At 36.7% G+C, this 24275-nt stretch overlaps 1 protein-coding gene across 1 annotated transcript; it reads left to right on the top strand.

Moving 5' to 3' along the window:
- Window positions 1-2876: 2876 nt before the first annotated feature.
- LOC141601119 (uncharacterized) lies at window positions 2877-4617 on the top strand. The gene is made up of 4 exons (XM_074421388.1): window positions 2877-3029; window positions 3077-3490; window positions 3649-3718; window positions 3863-4617. Exons 1-4 carry the CDS (start codon window positions 2877-2879, stop codon window positions 4615-4617), a joined length of 1392 nt encoding a protein of 463 aa, XP_074277489.1.
- Window positions 4618-24275: the final 19658 nt, after the last annotated feature.

Here is a 24275-nt window from a genome sequence, read left to right on the forward strand (position 1 = left end):
TCATATGATAATTTTAACCGATTAAAACAAAGATATGATCAAAAGAAATTGGATATAAATCATCAAACAAAAGGGAAAACAAAGCAAAAAAAAAAAAAAAAACAGGCCGTAAAAAATATCTCGGCCAATTTTTTTTTTTTTTTTTTTTTTTACCGAAAAAGAACCCTAATTTATATACTCGAAAATTAGGTTATTAGTTTACATACAATTTTAGGAAAATAATCAAAATTAAAATCGTGGCCTTGCGCTCTAATACCACTTGTGAGAAATAATCTGTATACTTCCCCTTAATTTAGAAGGATTATAACGATTTAAAGAAGATGATCTAAGGTCATAAAATAAAATACATAAACATAAGTAAAAAGATTTAGAATTAACCTCCGGTCCTAGCAAATATGGCCTAAGAACAATACCAAAGTAGGTATTCGCCTATTGGTTGCACCCAAGACGATCTGAGATATACCCTTTGATTATGCTAGAAATCAATCTAAAATTTTCTGTAAAATTTTATTGTCTTTGTGTTCTTGTGATGAGAAAGAAGAGGCAAGGTCAGAAAAAGTATTAGGTTTGAAATAATTCTCTACCTTTCTTTTTATATAGACCGAAATCCGAAATCAATTAGGAAAGAAATAATTCTCCTAATTTTCGGTCACTGTTGACCGAAATAAGGAATAAAAATTTCCTTATTTTTGGTCTTTCCAAAAATATATAATATGTGTTGAATTGTCATCTAGTGAGGATCGAACCCATGACCTCTTGGTATGTGTACCCTCACTATTATCACTATGACACATTCAGCTTGTTGATATTAAATACAACTGATTATATTTAATTATGAATTAACAGATTAATTCGTCCAAGCTAACATTATATATATTTAATTAAATATAACTTATTATATTTATTTTATGAATTGACAGTTAATTCGTCTCAACTTAATATTATTTAATTTTCATTAAATAATTATCTCATCAACACATTGACTAACTTTTTAGTCATTTTGGGCATCAATGTAATTATATTTCTATAACCATATTTCTCAAATACGTCCTATAGGTGTGACCTTTAGGGACCAGTTGATCACCGCCATCTGTATGATAATAACGTCAAAGTTTCTAGCAAGCCAACCGTTATTAGGTAAACGTTAATCAACTGATTAAATATACGAAGTATACCCTTTGTGAACCTGTAAGAGATTTACAAATGTTATCACACTAATTTGTGGAGGACACCAGCTCCAACAGTCCTATCTGAATTAGAGTATTGGTCTACTGCGGTATATTGCTATATTTTGGGAGCTAACTCTCCCTGGAGTGTGTTTGCTGGATTTGTGAAGAGGATCTGGAATGAGGATGTGATAGATAAGATTGCTTTTCAAGCCAATGGAATTTTCCTAGTTAGGTTTAATACTGTGGAGAAAAAGAGGTTAGTATTTCATGTAGGACCACTATTCTTTGATAGTAAGCCTTTGATTATCAAACAATGGACACCTAATGTGAAATTGGTAAAAGAGGACATGGATATGGTGCCAATTTAGATCAGATTGTCTGGTTTGAATTTGAAGTCCTCGGATCCAGCTCTGATGAAGATTGCTGGATTGGTTGGTGAACCTGTAAGGCTAGATGTTAATACAAAGGAGAAAACCTTCTTAGGGTATGCTCGGATTATGGTCAAGGTGAAGATTGGTCAGGCGTTCCTGGAGTTAATCAGATTTCTAGATAAAGTAGACGAGGCTCATCATCAAATCATGCATTATGAATGGAGACAAGTTGTCTGTGGGGATTGCAAAGGTTTGGGCCATCAGACGTGGCACTGCAGGAAAAAGGAGGTAAGACAAGTTAGACAGGAGCAGGTTAAAAGGAAGAAAGTATAGAGGCCTGTAGCCGCAGCCAAATCTGTTGAGCAGAGAGGAGGTGTTAATGTGAGGGTAGAACAGAATCCTGTGGTTCTTCCTACACCTGGACCTACAAGTAGAGGGGTAGTAATGGTGACTCTTGTTTCTCAGTTCAGGGCACCCATTGTTACTCCTGCTCATTCTCAGTTCAGGGTTCTCATTGTTACACCTGCTCTTGGGATTGGAAATAGATTTCTGCACTCTGCAAGTAGAATTCTCACAAGAATAAATAGGCAAGATGGCAGTAGCAGTGGAATAGGCAACAAGAAACCCTTCTTGGAATCTCTCAATACTGCAGTCCAGAATAGTATTGAGAGTGGAGGTAGGAGGGATGATGGCATGAGTGTAGGTGATCGTGGTTAGTCTTGCCTTTTGGAATCTTAGAGGGTGTAATAGCCCTAATAAACAGAGAGACAGTAGATGGTTTCTCAAGAATAATGATATAGGGTTAGTTGGCCATATAGAAACTAGAGTAAGAACTAATGCTATTAATAAAGTCCACCATGGATTAGGAATAAATTGGTCTCTTATTTCTAATAATAGTGCGTATGGAGGAGGAAGAATCTTGGTTATTTTTGGGATGACTATGTGATTCAAGTCACTCTTATCAGGTGTGAAGCTCAGGTTATTCACTGTAAAGTGATATACAGAACTTATGGTATTGCGTAGTGGATGTCCTTTGTTTATGGGTTTAATATAATTGGGGAAAGAGGTCTTTTATGCAGTCTTTAAGATGCATGTATAGTAGAGTACATGGGCATTGGCTAATTTGTGGGGATTTCAACGATGTGTTGGGATTCACTAAAAGGATTGGGCCTATTATCTCTGTAGCTGAGGTAAAGGAATTTAGGGAGTGTGTTGATCATTGTGAAATTGCTGATGCTCCTACTAAAGGGTCTTTCTTTACTTGGAGCAATAAATAGGTGGTGATGGAAGGTTGTTTAGTAGAATAGATAGAGCTCTTGTGAATATGAAATGAATAATGGAGTTCCCTGATATGGTCACTACTTTTCTCCCTGAAGGATTGTTTGATCATAGTCCCCGTGTTATGGATCTTTGGAAGAATAATGCTAGGAAAAGGAATGGGTTCAAGTATTTTAACATGTTGGGAAGGGATAGCAACTTTTTGACCATAGTAAGGAAATTTGGTCTACTAATATCAAAGGAGGTACTATGTTTCAGATTGTAAGAAAACTGAAAGTGTTGAAGAAAGAGTTAAGAGCATTGAATAGAGATGGGTTTGCAAACATAAAGGCTGCTGCCAGGATAGCTAAAGTTAATCTGGAACAGCTGCAGGAAAAAATGCATAGTGATATTGGTAATGCGAATATTCAGGAGCAGGAAAGAGCTGATGCTTTGGTGTACATGGATTTAGACTCAGCAAGAAATGAGTTCTTAGCTCAGAAATCCAAGGTTCAGTGCTTAGAGGAAGGGGATGATAATACTCATTTGTTCCATAGTGCCATCAAATCTAGGAGAATGCAGAATAAGGTACTTGATATTGAGGACATTCATGGATTCCACCATGTTGAGCCTACTGGAATAGAGACAGCCTTTTTGGAGTATTATAAAAAGTTTCTTGGGACAAGTAAAAAGGTAGTGAGAGTGCACTTATCTACTATGAGGAGAGGGAGAACTCTAACTGATCATCACAAAGATACTCTCCTTAAGCCTGTTACTAATTAGGAGATTAAGGAGGCCTTATTCTCAATTCCTGCTTCTAAATTCCTTGGCCTTGATGTTATAATAGCCAGTTCTATTGGGATTATTTTGAGGTTATAGGGGAAGATATGTGTAAGGCAGTGATGGAGGTCTTTGATACTGGTAGGCTTCTTAAGCAAGTGAATTAAACTGTGTTGACATTAATCCCGAAGAAAAACATGCCTATTACAGTCGCTTAGTTTAGGCCAATATCTTGTTGTAATAATGTATTGTATAAATGCATTACCAAGCTTATTTTTAACATAGTGGCTTTACTGCTGCCTAATATTGTTAGTGAGACTCATAGTGCATTTATTAAAGGAAGAGAGATTGTTGACAACATCATCATTTGTCAAGATTGGGTGCGTTTATACAATAAGAAAGCATGTTCACCTAGATGCATGATGAAGGTGGACTTGAGAAAGGCCTATAACTCAATTGAATGGTCCTTCATTGAAGATATCCTGAAAGCTTTGGGGTTCCCTAATAAGATGGTGGGTTTGATAATGGAATGTGTAACTTCTCCTACGTTTTCACTCTCTCTAAATGAAAATGTTTTTGGCTACTTTGAAGGGAGAAGAGGTATTAGGCAGGGGGATCCAATATCCCCACTGTTGTTTATAGTGTGTATGGAGTACTTCACTGGAGTGTTGAATGTGGTTACTCAGAGGAAGGAGTTCAGATTTCACCCTTTATGCAAGCTTCTAAATCTGAGCCACTTGTGTTTTGTTGAAGATTTTCTCTTGTTTAGTAGAGGAGACCCAGATTTTGTTAAAGTGATCCTCAGTGCTTTTGCTACTTTTTTAGTAGCATCAGGGCTGGAGATGAATAGGAAGAAGTCTAAAATTTATTGTAATGGGATCAAGCCAACTAATTTGCAGGGCATCCTCAATATGGCTGGTTTTCAGGTTGGAGCTTTCCTCTTCAAGTATCTTGGTATCCCTATCTCTTATAAGAGACTGGCTATTGTAGAGAAATCAGGGGGGCATGCTTTAATTTTAAGGTTGCCTCATCAAGCCTGATTCCTGGGCTGTTGATCTCAAGCGTGCTAAGTTGCTAGTCAGGAGTCTATGCTAAAAGAACCCTGAAAAGAAGCAAATTCTGCTCCCAAAGTCCTGCTTCCTGAAGCCTCTTCCAGAAGCCTGCTCCTGGAGCCTCTTTCAGGCGCCTGCTCCTGACGCCTGCATTTAGGTCCTAGCCTGACGTCTCTTGGTGGAGTTCTTCTAGGGTTAAAATCCGTCAAGGTTCCTGGTTCTGTACCTGCCAGGCTGCTGATTTCAGGCTCCTAAATCATAATAATTCCTAGGACAACAATGTGTGGTGCATAATAGAAGAGCTCAAGAACGGATGAGATCATGTGGTCCCTCCTTTTGTCCCCTAAAGCTTCTGCGACAATTAAAGGAACATCAACTATCTTATGCAAGCTGCCAAGGACGTCCCTTTCAAGTCATGTGACTAGTTTTAGGATGTTAATTTTACAGCTTGTTGTTTTGTCATGTTATCCTTTTAATTGTAGCCATAAGATGTTGTTTTAGATGAAAGGCCAAGATGTAATGTGAGACCCTATATAAGGAACTCACACCCCCATGCAATATTCAGATTTTGATAAATTAAAAAATTGTGGTGTCAAACACAAAATTTAGGGTTTGCCTAAGGACTGCTCTCGTCCAACCAATAGTAGCGATCCCTTTCTTGGTTGCTAAATTAAGGGAGGTTAACCTGTGCAAGGCTGTGGTTAAGGTCTCCTAATCGGTAGGCCTGGTGGTTATCCTATGCATAGACTATGGATAATCGACCTACGCCTGTTAGTAAGGGTAGTTTAGTTTTGTGCCAGGCTATGAGCTAAGCTAAACCTGATGTCCAACTTAAGATCTAAGCCTTGTGCTAGGTTGTGGCTTAGCTCTTAATCATATCCAGCTTGAATTAGAGAGTAGAAGTTGTAGTTTAGCTCCTCTAATCAAGTAGGTTGTGGATGATACCATGTGGAAACTGTTGGTACCTCGTTCACAATTATATCTTTTATGTTTTCTTAGGTTAGTTTTCGCAAATAAATGCTCTTAATTTTTCTGTTTTTAAAGGATTTGAATAAGGAAGAAATTATTTTTAAACATGCCAACTTTCGTGCACATCCCGTGGCCTGACATTCGTGAGGACCCTCGGGTGTTTACACTGTAAAGTGGTATTAGAGCTCAGGCTCTTGTTTTTCTTAAACCAAGACGATCTTGGAAAAAGTGGTCCTGGATGTGCAAAGGAGTCGCCCTTCAAACCCGTGCATTTCTATGGCTTGTAGGTTCTGGCCTGATGACCTGTTAAGGACACTTGTGCTAGGCTGTAGTGTCTTGGATCAGGCTAGTTAACAAGAGGATCCTAAACCTGTGCTAGGCTGTGGTTTAGAGCCGTCTTATTGTTGCCTTCTTCATCATCTGTATTGCTATTTTTCTAAAATTATTTTGTTCCTTTTGTTCCTTTTCTTTTCGAACAACAAAATTTGTGGACAATTTTTTGTTAACAAGGGGAGAGTTGTAGATATATCAGGGGGGTAGGCTTTTATTTTGAGGTTGCCTTATCAAGCCTGATTCTAGGGCTGTTGATCTCAAGCCTGCTGAGTTTCTAGTTAGGATTCTATGCTAAAAGAACCCTGAAAAGAAGCAAATTCTACTCCCAATGGCTTGTTTCCTGAAGCCTGCTCCTGGAGCCTCTTTCAGGTACCTGCTCCTGACGCCTACATCCAGGTCCTAGCCTGACGTCTCTTGGTGGAGTTCTTCTAGGGTTAAAATCCGTCAGGGTTCTTGGTTTCGTACCTGCCAGGCTGCTGATTTCAGGCTCCTAAATCATAATAATTCCTTGGACAATAATGTGTGGTGCATAATAGAAGAGCTCAAGGACGGATAACATCATGTGGTCCCTCCTTTTGTCCCCTAAAGTTGATGCGACAATTAAAGGAGCATCAACTATCTTATGCAAGCTGCCAAGGACGTCTCTTTCAAGTCATGTGACTAGTTTTAGGATGTTAATTTTACAGCTTGTTGTTTTGTCGTGTTCTCCTTTTAATTGTAGCCATAAGATGTAGTTTTAGATGAAAGGCCAAGACGTAATGTGAGACTTTATATAAAGAACTCACCACCCCATGTAATATTCAGATTTTGATAAATTAAAAAATTGTGGTGTTAAGCACAAAATTTAGGGTTTGCCTAAGGGCTGCTCTCATCTAATCAATAGTGGCGATGCCTTTATTGGTTGCTAGATTAAGGGAAGTTAACCAGTGCAAGGCTGTGGTTAAGCTCTCCTAATCACCAGGACTGGTGGTTATCCTCTGCATAGACTGTGGATAATCGACCTACGTCTGCTAGTAAGGGTAGTTTAGTTCTGTGCCAGGCTGTGAGTTAAGCTAAACCTACTGTCAAGGTTAAGATCTAAGCCTTGTGCTAGGCTGTGTCTTAGCTCTTAATCATATCCAGCTTGAATTAGGGAGTTGAACTTGTAGTTTAGATCTTCTAATCAAGTAGGTTGTGGATGGTACCATGTGGAAATTGTTGGTACCTCATTCACAATCATATCTTTTATATTTTCTTAGGTTAGTTTTCGCAAATAAATCCTCTTAATTTTACTATTTTTAAAGGATTTGAAAAAGGGAGAAATTATTTTTAAACATGCCAACTTTCGTGCACATCCCATGGCCTGACATTCGTGAGGACCCCCGGGTGTTTACACTGCAGCTATTGGTGACTGTTCTAAGCTAGTGGAGAAGATGGTGCTTAAAATTAGAGGATGGGGTGCAAGGAAGATTAGCTATGCTGGAAGGGTGGTTTTAGTTCAGGCTGTCTTGTCTCAGTTACATTCTTATTGGGCTAGAATTTTCATCATTCCTAAGGGAGTGATTACAAGAGTTGTGAACATTTGTAGAAATTATTTATGGGAGGGGGAGGAGAATTATCACAAGGCACCTCTAATATCCTGGCAGAAGGTATGTATGGAAAAGAAGTATGGTGGCTTGGGAATAAGGGATAGTCATCTGTGGAACATTGCTTTAATTGGCAAATATACCTGGTGGGTGGAAAGTAAATCTGACCATTTATGGATTAGATGGGTCAACCATGTTTATATCAAGCATAGAGATTGGTTTGAGTATCAACCATCAGTGAACACTAGCTGGACTTGGCGCAAAATTTGTCAGGTAATGGAGAGGTTGAAGATGGGATATGTGAATGGTAACTGGTTCACTAATAATGGACATTATACAGTTGCAGAAGGATATAAGTAGCTGTTGCAGGATGTGAAGAAAGTAAACTGGTTTCTTGTGGTGTGGAACAGAATTAATATCCCAAAGCACTGTATAATAGGTTGTCTTTTTGCTTGGAGACGCTTATTAACAAAAGATAGGTTGATTCGGTTTGGGATTATTGGTAATGGGGATTGTGACCTGTGCTGTGATGCTACTGAAACAAATGAGCATTTTTTTTTTGACTGTAATTACAGTTAGAATTGTGTTTAGATGTTGGATGACTGGTTGGAGTGCAGGATCCCTTGTCAGGGTACTCTTGAATGGTGCAGGGTATTGAAAATGAAGTTATTGATGAAGAAACAACTGATTATTACTGCTGTCGTGGCCCTGATTTATGATTTGTGGATGGTACGCAATATATGTAGAACTGGTCTGATTCCGTGTCTGCCTGGAGTTGTTGTAAAACAGGTGCAGGACCAGATTAGAAGTAGAGCAAAGTGTAAAATTTGGCAGGTCCAACATAGTATTGATCTAGAGTGGTGTCAACGTATTGGCGCTGCTTAAAATTTATACTAGATATGTAATAAATCTGTCAAGAGTTGTATGAGTGGGTGGTGTACTTCATGCTTAGATTTTAATACAAGATTAGCATTTCACCTAAAAAAAAGAGTATAAAATGGGCCTAATAAAAATATACCCTTTAATACGAAATAGTACCCTTTTGCTTTTATTGACCCTTTAAATTGGATATATGTTTTAATTTATTTTTAGATGTAAAAATACCAAATCTAGCTTTGTTCCAAATTACATTTTATATTTTCAATTCTTTTTGGTTTTATGAATATATTATCATTAAGATATATTCTCTCCCAGTTTTAAGAATTGCCTCTATTTGTTTTAGGTGATGTTTGACTTAGTTTATGTGAAATAACTTTTACTTTCTAGAATGAGTTTTTTCATAAACTATTTTTTAAAAAAGTTGTGGTTGTTTGGCTTAACTTTTGTAAAAGTAGTTTCTTAACAAATTGATGTATTTGGCTTACTACTGCTTTTTAGTTTTTTTTTTTTTTAGTTTCCATAATCCTAAGAGTTTTTGGGAGAAGTACAAGCAGAGCAGAAGCATCAATTTGGTGCTTCTCTGTTTCTAGTTGCTTTTTATTAACTTCTGACTTTTCAAAAGTAGTTTTTTATCTCCCTAAATTATAGTGTTTGGCCCAGCTTCTACTTTTACAATTAGAAAAGCACTTAGAAAGCTTGGCCAAACACCCCCTTAAATAGATAGTACGCAAAAAACTTTAAAATAGGGGGAATAGAGGTAGTAATAAGTATTATCTACTTTTTTTTTATTACGTTTCATTTAGGACCTTCTTTAATTTCAAACTATGAGATTATTTTAAAAAGAACAAAAAAAATAGTATAATTCTTATATTAAATACTTAATCACATTTTAAGGCTAAAATTTTGTTTGTGTTTAAACTCGAATTCGGTTGATTGTGTAACACCCCCATTTAAGCAGAGGCTTTTAACAAGACATTCCCAATTAAATGAAGCTGTCACGATCTCAGTAACCCGAGGCAATGGTAATCAAATAGAACAATCCAAGGTACTTTAATAAAATTACATCATTACTTAAATGGTCTCAAACTGAATGAAATACAAATATCAAACCAACTGTCAAAAGTAAAGGTTACAAATAAACTTATTAGTTAACATAGTCTGACTAATGTTTAAGACAGGTGAGACTCGACTCCGGCTTTGCGTCCCTCGTTCGTCCGTCCCCAAGCACAACATCCCACACAGCTACTAATTTGTACCTGTTAATTAACTGCTCCAAATTCAATTGGAAATTATTGAATGGATCAACACAGGCCACCTCAAAAATAGGTGAAAAATTGATACAAGACACAAAAACGTCAACCACTGGTTGAATATGATATAAACAACATGCAATTTGATAAACACGAAAATGAAATTATAAATATGATGCTGTAATAATCAAAACTCAATCAAGAATGAGTGCCCGGTCTCTTGTCTGGCCAACCGCCACCCCCGTCAGCAAGTATGGCACAACTCGCTTAACACCGTGCAAATACAAAAACATAGCACAACTCCCTTAATACCGTGCTCATCACAATAAGTTACATCTCCCTTAACACCGTACCATTTCATCACACACTGGCACAACTCCCTTAACCCCGTGCCAGGGATACAAACAATACGATATACTCATAAGCATACAATAAAACATAAGAAAACACAAAATAATTAAACTTCAAATAATAAACGATCAACACGATTAAGCCATGTTGTCGATCAACCATTATCGTCAATCGATCGACCTTACCTTCCCTGCCGTACGACCACCTGCTAACTGACAATCGACCACAACATGAATGTCGTTCGACATTTTTGACAGACGCTCAATATTTACGCAACATTCATTCAACAATTCCTTCTAGCATACAACTCAATTGAACATGAACAGATAATAATAACATGGGTGAATAGGATATCCCTACCTTTTAGCAAAGACTCCACAATGACAACATAATCGATTGGCTAGAACCGCTCCTCTATGAATCCACCGCCTAATTTAATACATTAACGTATGATCAACGACAATACAATGAAATAACGGAAACAACAATCAACGTAACTGTTGCCTTAGGTCACGGTTCCATCTAACCCGCCCCCATAGGTGTCACGATCAGATTGCTAAACGGTTTAGAGCGATCCTCCGGCAACAAAATGTAACTAATTGATAAACGCGATATGCTAACAAACCCCGTGAACAACAATCGCTCTGCCAAGTCACAACAATAAGGTTAGGGTACAGTCTCTTACTACAATACGGTCGATGACAACAACAATAAATAGTACATGAATGAAACTTAAGAACTTAAAATGAAGAATAAGTTTGCAAGACAGAAATATGAACAACGAGTGCATCCATTTCCCTTTCTTCTCTCTCGGTCTCTCTCTTTCCCTTGGCAGTTGATGTGTGTTTGAATGTTTGCAAAAGTATTTAGGGTTATGAGTATATATAGTTTTAAGGTAAAATAACTAGTTTAGGAGTTAGGCGGACAAAACATGTCCAACACTGAGACTGACAATAGCTCGATCAACAGATTATAGTAGTTGATCGACTAAAACAACCCAACCTAACGTAGCTCAGCTTCGCACCCTTATCTTCAAATGGCCGTCATTTCTTCGTTACATATCGGAATGTAGCTTGTGACAATGAGTTGGAAAGGTAAGACAATAAGCGTTCACCTCCAATAAGAATCACCTATAACGGAGCTCTACAACTATACATATAACAGTTTGAAGTTAACTCTAATACAAGCGATAATTCCCAACTCACGACCCATATGCTAAAGCACTCCCATAAATCTTTCATAGTCTAAATTATACTATAATGCACACAAAGGGTTTTATAACCTTTAAATATGACGAGTATTATAATCTACCCTCCTTAAAATGAACTTCGTCCCCGAAATTCGCGCGTACTACTAACCACTAAAAACCGACACCATGCACGCCTATCAAAATGCTATCATTACTAAAACATATATACATCAACTACATACACATATTGCTCAACTATATATAGACACACACACACACACACACACACACACACACACACACACACACACACACACACACACACACACACACACACACACACACATCAAATTTAGTAGTATCACATTCTACCTCTCTGAAAAGAGCTTCGTCCCGAAGTTTCCTGTATCTATACCAATGGATTCTATGGTTACGTGGTGTACCACTAATATTTACAACAATATAATAAATACATCCTCTAGTCCATCCGAATGCTACAATAAAACCCATCACGCTTACCAACACTAATAAGACGGCTAAGTAACTTTACTATCGCAATGTGACATCCTACCCCTCTTAAAATAAAGGTTACGTCCGCGTAACCTCAAAGACTATAGAACCTGGGCCAAAGTCCTCAATAATTCTTTCAATTACCACCAACTCGTCTTCATCCTACCCAAATACTCGCCTATACACCCCACTTACCATTCTGTCAACAAAAGGGATATGGCATATCTAAGTTGATGTAACCATAAAAGTATATCTGCCATCAGCCAATTCCTTGTCTAAGACATACTAAGCCATAGTCAACCTGTAACTAAGCCAGTAATCCTTTATACAATTTTGTCGACCCATCGCACCGAAAGCGAAATTGGAAAAACAAAATATATAATACTCATATTATACATCTAACATTATTACCACATAAATATAAGATTATTTATATGAGTCGGTCGAGAGGACGGGTGAGGTCCAAACATCAGAAAAGACGAGGTCGAGAGGGGCAGCGGAGTGTAAAGTAGATTTAGTGAATGGTAATTTGTGGCTTTTATTAACGAGACATGAATTACAGTGCAAATAATTGGAAATACGGAAATCATAAATGGAATTTAAAAATTTAAGAGTAGCATTCGAAGGGTGTCCCAGTCGAGCATGCCACAAGCTGCTGGGAGACGAGCTAATACTGGTGAAGGCGGACGGTATGAGAGGTGGTGGTTGCCATTGGTAGACGCCATCTTGAAACGGTCCTTGGATGAGAATTTCACCCGTCGAGCGATCCTTAAAACAAAAGGAAATAGGTGAGAAATAGGCTATGGCATTATTGTCAACACAAAACTGAGAGACAGATAAAAGGTTTTTAGCAATTATAGGTACAACAAGAACATTATTAAATGAAAGAGAACGAGAGGAAGAAGGAGTAGTGAATGAACCATGGTGTGTGATCGGTAGAGCCAACCCATCACCTATGATGAGGTCATCCGGGCCATCATAGGGGCTATGAAGGGCAAGGTTTTCGAGGTCGTTGGTAATATAATGCGAGGCACCGCTATCAACAAGATAGGCAGAGGTGGAGGGTGTCGAGGTCGTGGCAGTGTGAGCTTGGGGTCGGGTTTGGTTCGGTGGTGGGAAGGAGACCATTGGATAATCGCATTTAAATTTTGGGCAGTCACTAATGATATGGCCAGTTTCGCGACAATATTGACAACGTCCCCTAAAGGGTCTCGGGTTGGTGGTGGCAGCGGGTTGGTTTGTGGATTGGGCTCGGTTGTTGTTGGTGTGTGGTTGGTAGTTGCGGTTGTTGTCGAGGTGTGTGTGGTGGAGTAATTGTTGTAGCGAGGGGTGTTGGTATAGGTGCGAGTGGCGGCATTGGCAGTGGGCGAGAAGGTGGTGTTGGTGGGTTCTCGTTTGACTATGAGTTCGTGTTGAATAAGGTGTTCGTGAAACGCTTCAAAGGAAATTGGGGTGTCTCGAGCACGGATGGCGTCGATGACGGTTTTATATTGTTCTTGAGAAAGGCCGTGAATAATTTGGACGATTATGTCCTCGGCATCCATAGGTTTGCCAAGATGAGCAAGTTGGTTTGTGCACGATTTAATCGCAAGCATGTACTCGGAGATGGTGCCATCACCGAGTGTGATGTGACGAGGACGATCCTTAATTTGAAGGATGTGTCCTCGGGATGGATTAACGTAGGTTAAAGCAAGGGTTTGCCATGCCTCGTGAGAGGTATTAGCATCAAGAATTATGGGTGAGACGGAGTCATTGAGAGTTCCGGCTAGGGCACTTAGGATTAGGTTGTCTTGTTTGAACCACGTAGTGTAAGCAGGGTTGGGAACGGGGTCGGGGTTGGCCTTTGTTTCGGTGGCAGGTGGCGTGACAGTGGTTGGTGGAGGTGGGTTTGTTCCGTTGAGGTAGGAGAATAGGCCATATCCTCGAAGAAGCCGAGTAATTTGATATTGCCAGGCATGATATGTGGATGAAGTGAGTTTGATACAATTGGGAAAGGAAATGGAAATAAGAGGTTTGCTTGGTTCATCAAAGGTAGGGATGATGGAGTTGAGTTGGGTCGACATGGTGATCGCGTAAAGAACAACAAGGATGGTGGGTAGGATCGATAGAGGCGTGATACCATATAAGATATAAGAAGGTTTTGATGAATGATATTGTATATTGATGATTAACATGAGTTACAGTAGGATATATTTATACATTACAATTAGGTTAAAAGCAATAACAAACTAGTATAACTAATGACTATAGATTAGAAAATAGAGATAATTCACATGTGCTTAAATTGACTAAATGCTAAATTGTAGGAGAGGGACTAGGGCTCGGTTGTTTTGAGTTTGTTTGTCCAACAATAAATACTATATCTCAACAAATGAATAACGAATATAATATACAACCTTCAACAATGGTAAAATGCGACGATCGGTAACATTATTTCCATCTCAATGTCAATTCAAACTCATAGGATCAAAATCAATAACCATGGTCACTCTAGACCGAAAAAGGTAACTTCTGCACACAGGCCTCATTACTCGATATAATACGAGTATCCAAATCTCAATATCAATATCATACTGTCAAATGTTCTTTTAAAAGAACCATTCAATATCCAGAATTAAACTCCGAGTTACTCACCCAAAATCGAGGTCAAATAAAACAACATTTTACATACAATAACAAGCCATTGATAAAAGAAATATAAGATAATACCAGACCAATGCGAAACGTTACATTACAACACTTATGATAATATATGTCAATCTTCATATTACGTACATCTAACTGATCTCATATTTGATCTTTGCCATGAGAAAAGTACACCATTATTGCTAACTTTTACGCAAATCCTTTTTATTAGTCACCCATAATTGTACATTATACATCTCTATCAAAACCCATTCAGCATACCGGCTAAGTGGGAAGTCCTTTTTATGCACAAACTGTCCAATTCGAACACACTCGCCTAGAACCAATATCTCTAAACTAACTTACAAAAATCATAATTAAATAACCCTACAACTAGATTTAATGAGATTTACCAATTTAGAAACGCCAAAGTGTTAATTAAAATATAGAGTTGGAAATAAGGAAGAATCATAAGTACTTATTTAATGGTTGATTTTACAAGAATGTGGGTCGAAATCATTACTAAGCAGTGACAACCTGACCACTGCTCACTAAAACATTTATTTTCCTTAAATCATAAATTGTTTAAAAATGAAATCAACGGAAAATGAAAACTAACACACAAGGATATTATATATTAAAAAAATTGTTCATATACTTTAAGTACATATAAAACGACAGCCACTACAAATGATTGTAAAAATAAGAGAAATCAATTAATCATACAATCTTCATAGTTTTCATACACTCTCTACACGATCACATTTTTTTTTGGTGAAATGTAAGATTTCATTAAGCACAAACAAAGGTATTACAACCTACCATTTTCCGTACATACGCACTTTTGTAGAGACACATCCCTACTTACATAATTCAATGCTATCTAACCAGAGTCTAGTACAAGTATCTAGTGTATGGTTCTGGAGCACACTAATCCTCAGCTTTGCACTATTTCTGGCTAATCTCAGAGCAACCGATGGCCTAAGCAAACAATGCTCAACACGAACTCGGTTCTTCTGCATCCAGATCTGATAAAAACAAGACATGAATCCACAAACCAGTATACTCATCCTTGCTTTGGACAATTTCTAGTTCCTCCAAATCCATTGCAAAATATTAGCAGCTGGAATGGAAACTTGACATAACCGTGCCATCTCATTAAGAATGCATCTTCTATAAACACATTGTTCAAACAGATGAAGGTGAGTCTCAGCAGCACTTCCACATAGTAAACAATCCTCATTAGGGCTAATACCTAGAGAAAACAACTTGTTTTTAACCTGCAAAGCTCCCCTGATCATCAACCAGCATATAAACATGTGCTTTGGTACACTCCAGGAGTTCCAAATGAACTTGTGCCACACTACTGGTTGATGCTTTACTCTCAACAACTCATAGCCACTTTTCAGTGAATACCCCTTAGTACCTAACAACCACTGCCCTCTGTTGTAGCCTGAGCACAATTTATCTTTAACCCTACATATAGTTTCCACCCTCAACTCAAGTCACCACAGGGAGAGTAGTCATTCCAAGCTCTTTCCTTTAAATATATTTGGTTAACTCATTTAACCTACGGTTTGTCAGGATTAAAATAGATCCACCACACCAACTTATTCGTGGCATCATTATTCCAAGCAAAACTATCTCGAATTCCAAGTCCATATTCCTGCTTTGGTGAACAAATTTTCTCCCAACTAACTCGAGGAACCCTGATATGATTAGCTGTCCCATCCCATACGTAGTTCCTATATATGGAATTCAACCTGCTCAGAACTCCTTTGGGAATGATGAATATGTTTATCCATTAAGAATATAAAGAAGTAAGGACTGAGTTGACATGCACCATCCTGATTTAATCATAATAATTTCTAGGGCAATAATGTGTGGTGCATAATAGAAGAGCTCTAAGGACGGATGACATCATGTGGTCCTTCCTTTTGTCCCCTAAAGCTGCTGCCACAAATAAAGGAGCATCAACTATCTTATGCAAGCTGCCAAGGACGTCCCTTTCAAGTCATGTGACTAGTTTTAGGATGTTAATTTTATAGCTTGTTGTTTTGTAATGTTCTCCTTTTAATTGTAGCCATAGGATGTAGTTTTAGATGAAAGGCCAAGATGTAATGTGAGACTCTATATAAGGTGTGGGAGTATGTGTCCTCAACAATAGTGCGATCACATTAATAAAACTCCTGATAAGAATACGTAAAGGGATGATTCATTTTTATACATCAACTGATCAACATTAATCGGTAATGATTGGCTGACTAGAGTTTGACATTACTGTCGTTTAACGGTGGTGATCCTTTAAGGTCACACCTAAAGGACAATTCTCTTAATAGATAAAATTAATTAATTGTATGATGATACAGATTAATTAATTCCTTAAAATAGAACAATTCACGAATGTGAGTAAGAATATGAATCTTATTGTAATTCGATTAAATGAGATTCGTTTTAGTAATTAAGATGTTGTATTACTAAAATTTTGTTTATGAAATAATTAAATTAAGAATGAACGGTTAATTATAATTACAATATGTTGTAGATTATATTAACATGGACCATTTTATATACATGTAATTTGGAATTACTAGTCAATTATTGTATATAATTAAATTAATATATGTAATGATATTTAATTGTTAAATATGCATTAATATTATTAATAACATGTTATATGTCACATGTTACACATTATATGACAAAATGACAAAAATAATATGGACTCCATTTTACTATGAAAATCGGTTTCATGGAGGGTATTAGGGAGAAATGGTTAAATTGTTTAATTGAGTGGAAATCATAATGATTACAATTATAACCTATTCTACACTAACAAATTTTGATAAGGACATTTGCATGAGAATTTTTTCATGCATTGGCTCTTCTTTCTCCCCCTCTCACCACCGGTTTTCCCCCTCCCCTTAAAGTAAGAATTGTTCTTATTTTTACAAATTCATTCTTACATAATTTCATAACTTACTCTTCTCTCTTCTTCTCTCTAAAATAAATTTTTAGATAAAGAAAATTAAATTGTTCAAAAATCTTATATTTAGATTACTAGAAGTAGTAATAGAAATAATAATAAGATTAATTTTAAGGTCACTAATTCATATATCTAGTTAATATATTAATTAGTATTAAGGGTTGTCTTGGTACAATTAAAAGGAGGATCTCACATTATTGAGACTAGGAGGATCATCCATATATATTTTAAGCTCAAGAACAAGTAAGAAAGGAGTTCTTACTTGTGCCCTTTAACCGATTTTTCTTATGTAAGGGACATTTTCTTTACTTATTTATTTACATATTGTTATGCATGCATAAGATCATCATATTTAATTAATGAGTAATTAGATATAAAATTTAAAGAGTTTAAATTGAGGGTTAATGAATCTTTCGAATGGTATCAGAGCTTTGGTTGTTGATTTTTGTTGCATGCATAATCGGCTTAGTTTTTCCGCCTAAATTAAAACTTAAAATTTGTGATTTATATGTATAAGCCACGAAATTAGTTTGCATGTCATATATTCTGGTGATAAAATGTATTTAGGTCATTTTGATGATTTATGGTATTTTTAAGCTCATTTTAATGATTTTTAGTAATTTTATTACATTTTATTGATTAAAATGGTGTTTAAAATGCTAAAAATAGTTAAACTTTGTCTCTGACCTTAAATTTTTTATATGACCTCACATGTATATTTTACTTATTATATGTAAAAGTTCGTATAAATGTGATTTATTTTGCATGATTTATAATTTTTATGAGATAAAAATGACATAAATGGAGGTAAAATGGTTAAAATTAGTTAAACTTTGAAACAGGCCATGAAATTTTAATATGTTGTCAAATGCACATTTTACTCACTTTGTGTAAAAGCTTAGATGAACTTAATTCTTTTTGCATGATTTATGAATTTTTAGGTGTAAAAATGACATAAATGGTGACTATTTTAGCATAAATAGCTAAAATAAATTAAATGGCATGAGAAAATTATTTTAGGTTTCATTTTCATCCCACATATCAGATCTAAAGTTGGAACATTGATTAGATTAATCTTCATATGCTTTAGATATTTTATTAGATCAACCCGATAAATTGCAACTATATTTTTCTCGAAATAAATTCGAAAAGTTTAACCTAGATTTTTGACATATGAGTGTCATGGAATTTTTTTAAAATGTTCAAAAATTTAAAATTCAAATTTTGAAATTATTGTAATTAAATTTGGATTTATTTAATAATATGTATGATATTAAGGTAAAAAATGAGCAATCAAGTTGAATTATTGTCAAAAATTGAGTTATGACTAATTTTTGAGTCCTAATAAAAGGTTAGGATAATTAACTTGGTCTAAAATTAGATTTTAGTAATATTTTGTGTAATTTTAATAAGTTAAAATTGCGAATATCCATAAAACCCGTTTATATTTACGATAGAAGTTGAAATAGGGCGATTTGGCACATAATTTGGCATGTTAGATACATATTATAATGATGCATATTTCATTGATGAATGTCATATTTCTTTTATATAATTTTTAATTATGTAATTTTATCTTAGTATGGCCTTAGTTTAATCGATATTACCCGTAATGTAAGGGAATATTGATTCGGTTGTAATTTATTGTGATCTCGTATCACTTTTATTTTATTTTATTAGATTTCATTTTACAAATGTATAATAGGAAGTGCCAAATGAAGATTCAAGGGACCAAAGGAGTTGGTTTCCGAATATGTAATAAAATATAAGATTTTCTATTTTAGGAAAGGCCATACTAGGAAATTTGTTTTCTTTATTTGCTTGCTTTATATGTTTGGATGCATTGCCAAATCGCCATAACTACACATGCATATTTAATCGTTTTATTGACTATTGTCAATTATAATTATCGAGTATTCATCGACTTATTTCACTTAAAGATGATAGATAATAAATCGACAAGACCTCTCACATATTTAAAATTGAGATTAACCTTACCAAATAGTAGGACTCATGAATCCCTTTGACATTTAGGGTAGATTCGGTTCCCCGTGGTACTTTCATTTTTCATTGGGTAAGTGGGGTAATAAAACGTTATTACACGCGAAATTTGGTTGGACTCAACGGGATGTAAAGACTAATCTTATGTTCCGGGGCTAGAGATGGAATTTATGAAATACATCAACTGAGAATTCTATAGTAGAATCAATTAAAGGGTTAATTCACCAAATTTATACAAGTATGGGTTGTATCGGTTTCCTGTGCCCGTGTTTGTATAAAATTGCATCTCGGAATCATTTATATAATTTAGGTGCGAGGTCATTATATAAATGCATATTTTCTTTAAAACCTTGCTAAAATGTTTACAAGTAAAAATGATAAATGTTAATTATTTCCTTCATTTCTTTTTGTAGTCAATTTCGATTAATTTGTGTGGACACGGGGGGCCCACGGGGGCGCTTGGGAAAACAAGCGTTTGCATTTGTGGAGTCCCACCAATTTACTGTGAAAATTGGAAACCGTTCGAATACTTCGCGTCATGTCAAGACACAAAGTAGCGACATAGACACTAAGAACTCGTTATCCTTAGCATTCTAGGTCTAGAATGACTCTCGTGGATGCCAATGAACATGGATGTTCACAGAGATTTGGAGTAAGTGGTGAGGGTACGTATTAGGAAGTCCTTTAAATGAACACCTAATCATGCCCGCCTCGATAGCGGCCTCTACTAATGATTAGGGAAGTTATTCATACTCGATATGATATCGATTATATGCATACAATGCAACAAACAATGTTTTAAACCTAGCATGTTGGAATTAAACTAAGTCGGTGAACAAATAACTAGCACTCATTAAAGTCGAAGTAGGGTTTAGATTAATTACATGTGAAAACAAGTAAACATCCATGATAAAATACAATAAGTAAATAAAGAAATAAATTACAAATATTTAACTGATTTACGTCATAAACATGCTCAAAAGAGTTTTAGAAATAAAAGAAAAGAATAAATTAAATAAGGAAAATTGGAAAAATAAGGAAATTGGAAAATAAGGAAAATTAGAAAATAAGAAAATTTGGAAAACAAGGAAAATTGGAAAATAAAAATAAAGAAATAAAATAGAAAATAGAAAATATGAATTATATGAATTATATGGAAAATATGTCGAATTATGTTGATAATAAGAATAATATTTAATTAAAACCTAGTTAGAAAAGCTATGTCAAAACGAGAAGAGTTCAGAGGCAGAAGCCAACTTAGAACAGGCGCAGCATCAGCTGCATCCTTTGGAAGAGGCGCAGCACTTCCTGCGTCTGTTCTCCAGTTGGATTCTGACTGTGAAAGTCATACTCGTGGGTTGTTAATGTTCGTTAGTAATTTTAAGGTCGATTATTGATATTAGAACTCGAGTTTGAAGTGATTAACATATTACATACATACTAATATTGTTATAAAACGAATTAAAAGTTAGAATACAATGGTTTAGTATGGTTAGTATTGATACGATGTCGGAAACGGGTTTATATACAAACTCTAAGTTAAAGGTGGAAACAAAAGATTAGAATTGGTGAAGAAAACAGATTTAAAACATTTATCAAAGACGAATTCAAGAGACTTGATATGAACAAATCGAGCCTCTTAAACCCAGGTTTGAATAAGATGACGAAAACCCGTAAATAATGATTATAAGGGATTTAAGTCGAAGAATATTATAATTTGAAAAGGATTAATAAAACATGGTTTATATACTGAAAATCACAAGAGAAACGAGGGAACAAGAAAAATAGAAACAGTTGCAGAAGATCGAGGAAGAAGAAGAAGAGCAGAAGCAGCGGCAGTCTCAGGAAGAGGCGCAGCATGTACTGCGACTCTTCGAAGAGGCGCAGCTACTGCTCCGTTTCTTCTCGGCGTTAGATCTCAACTGATTTGTAAATACGGTTTAAAAGATGGTTTTAAAGATGGTTTTGAACATGCTTATGATATAAATTCTTACATTAATTATAATACAGAAAATAAAAACAAAATTAAGATGAGATTTTACGCCCTCGGACTTACATGTTAGTGTCGCGAGATTTAACTAAATCGTTTTTTAGTGGTAACTCGACTCGAACTTTAATGCAAATATGAAAGTGCCCTTGATAAAGGATTTAAAATAAATTGAATTATTGATTATGGTGTAGTGGTCAAATTGGTCGGTCATGCAAAACGAGACTGGTACTCAGAAGAATCTGAGCTTACGTGGTCGAAAGTTCAAGCACGTAGACGTCAATAAGCTTAGAGCACGGTCTTAGAATGCAAAGGGAGAAGAGAAGGGCGGACACTCGCATGAAAAATATGTGAGGCAAAGGCCTCTATTTATACTAATCACACGGAGGAATTATGGTAAGAGTAGGATACGGAAGGAAAGAAAGATCTGGAAACAACCGATCTAGGTTAAAACACGGAAACTTGGACAAAAAGAAAACCTTGAGAAAAGGCGCAGCAGGTGATGCGCTCCTTAGAAGAGGCGCAACACTTGTTACGTACTTTCTCGGGTTGTTTCCTTCTGCGCGAGACAGTCTGTCGTATTTTAGGCATAACTTTCTTTACTAGACTCGGAATAAGGTGATTTTGGTGGAGTTGGAAAGTTAAAAGAAAGATCTAGAACTTTCTGTGAAATAGACCTAACCCAAAAAAGTCGTTATGACCTCGTCAAATGGGCCTAAAGGTCGGGTTGTCATTTTACCTAAATGAAATGCACATTTTGTAATGTAAACTTTAAGTTTAGCCCAAAGAAGTGTAATGGGACTCAAAGTGAGATATACCCATAATATTTTATGACATCCTACCTTAGGTAGACAAGCACATTGCTTTTTGACTCGGGATTTGCCGGTTTTAAGAAATGAAGACGGTTTTTGACCCGGACTCCAAATGTACTCTAATTACTGCCAAAACGACCGTAATGACACCTAGATGACAACCAAGGGATAGACACAAGTGTATGAGTTACATTTTATTTACCGATTTACGAAACGTCATAAAATCGCGACATATGCTAAACATGCGGCCCAATCATCACTGGTGTTTAGCGGGAGGTGCATAAACGAGGTATCTACAGAGCCCCTACTTTGACTGAGGCTTGGACAGGCGAAAGTCAAAGTATCGCCATCAGGTCAATCGAAGATTACAACATGACGACTATGGCGATGCGAGGCGGCTCAAGGGGTCTGAACCAAGGACCTGTCATCGGGAACATTTTAGAGTCTGTTGACTATCGGGGAGGGTCGTTTAAAGTCCATTAGACTACGTAAGGAAGCTCGCCAGCCATAAGAAGAGACCATACCTGAGACTTCTTTCTCAAGATGTTTCCGGAGGTGCGTAGGAGTCGAGGGTAAGACTTAAAAGATATGTAAGGATTGTGCTAGGGTGTGAGGCCCTAAAGGAAAGCATCGATGGGAAGGAGGCCAAATATAAGTTCAACCTAAGGGGTAACCAATGTTTGGGTGTAGGAACTCTAAGAAATGGTGATCCTAAAGGATTATGATCCTAAAGAGAAAAGGTGATCCTAAAGGAATATGATCCTAAAAGGAAAAGATGATCCTAAAGGATTATGATCCTAAGGGTAGAAGTGTATGAACTCTAGGGAGTTTGGGAACCTAAAGAGTTAGGCGTGTGAACTTGGGTGTACGAACCTAAAAGGACGGCTGGTATGGGAACTTAAAGGTTTATGAACCTAAGAGGAATGGGGATCCTAGGGTTAGGTTTAGGAATTACTAGGTTACTAATTCTTGTTTTAAATGCGTGCGGTATGAGCTTTCTGTTGAAAAAGGAAAAGGTATGAGAAATCCAAAAAGATTTATGGGTTTATGAACCTAAGGTCATTGGTGTGGGAGCTTAAAGGTTTATGAACCTAAAGGAAGCCATTTTGGGATCTAATAATCTAGGGGGTAAGAATCCTAACTTTGGGTTTACGAACCTAAGGAAGGAGGCGTTGGTTTGGGAACTTCTGGAGAACGACACCTTTGTCGAACTCCGTGAGGAAACAATGATATTGAGAGTAGAAGGACGTCGGTAGAAACTGCTGGGGAATCTGCTTGCGTCGGTCTCAAGCGAACTCTGGCAAAAAATTGAGGTTGAATCTGCTTGCGTCGGTCTTAAGCAAACTCTTGCTGGGGAATATATTGACGATTAGGAACATCTTGATCGTCATAGGAAGAATGTATACTTGAGCAAAGCCCCCAGTTGGAGCGAGCACTGCTTCTGATACTTACCTGCATGGTTAGTAGCCACGCAAGAATGCAATCTAATAGTCAATTAGCACATAAACATGAGGAAACACATAGGTTTTGCAAAATTTGTTTCTTTATAAAAGTTATTTAAAACTTGCTTAAAGAATTTTATAGTTTGTAATGCGTTATGCATATTCAATGGGCTTTAGTCACAGGACTTGACATGACATCGACTCACTAGGATGCAAGACGATAGACTGACGCAACACTGACTTAGATTTGACGCGACAAAGGGATGACCTTGATAGACTTTGCCTAAGTATGCGCAACCCCTAGCCACGTGTGGGTGACAATACATATCAGTTCCAAAAGGTAGAAGAATGATGGCATATAAAGGCAAGGCATGAGCCATGGATCAGCTGTCTACTTGGACGTCTTTTGATATCGTCTTGCTGTAAAAGAGATCCCTCTTGAGGCACGATAACTTGGAGAATCGATCTAAGACCTTATCATCGCCTGGACCGAGTACTAGCTTGACTCAAATGAGAGAGGAGTAAAGGAAGAGTGGCATCTCGGAAGAGAAGGCCCCAGGATAAAAAGGGTGACTCTGAAATTTGGTAAAAAAGAAGACTGGGCGACAAGAAGGAATCCCCAGTAAAGAGGTAGAAATGAAAATTTGGAAGGTTGAAATGGAAGGGATGGTTGTGAAATGGGTGTCGATAATTGAGGTTGAAGGTTTATGGTTACCGTGGTAATTGAGGTTTGAAGTTGATGGCTGG

The sequence above is a fragment of the Silene latifolia genome, chromosome 9 (assembly GCF_048544455.1).
Source record: "Silene latifolia isolate original U9 population chromosome 9, ASM4854445v1, whole genome shotgun sequence".
NCBI lineage: Eukaryota > Viridiplantae > Streptophyta > Magnoliopsida > Caryophyllales > Caryophyllaceae > Silene > Silene latifolia.

What these genes read in the sequence shown, in the direction of transcription:
- LOC141601119 (XM_074421388.1), top strand. Translation starts at nt 2,877, where the DNA reads ATGGAGTTCCCTGATATGGTCACTACTTTTCTCCCTGAAGGATTGTTT. An exon ending in ATAGCAACTTTTTGACCATA is followed by an intron (nt 3,030 to 3,076) that starts GTAAGGAAATTT and finishes ACTATGTTTCAG; the next exon opens with ATTGTAAGAAAACTGAAAGT. An exon ending in GATGGAGGTCTTTGATACTG is followed by an intron (nt 3,719 to 3,862) that starts GTAGGCTTCTTA and finishes TTTTTAACATAG; the next exon opens with TGGCTTTACTGCTGCCTAAT.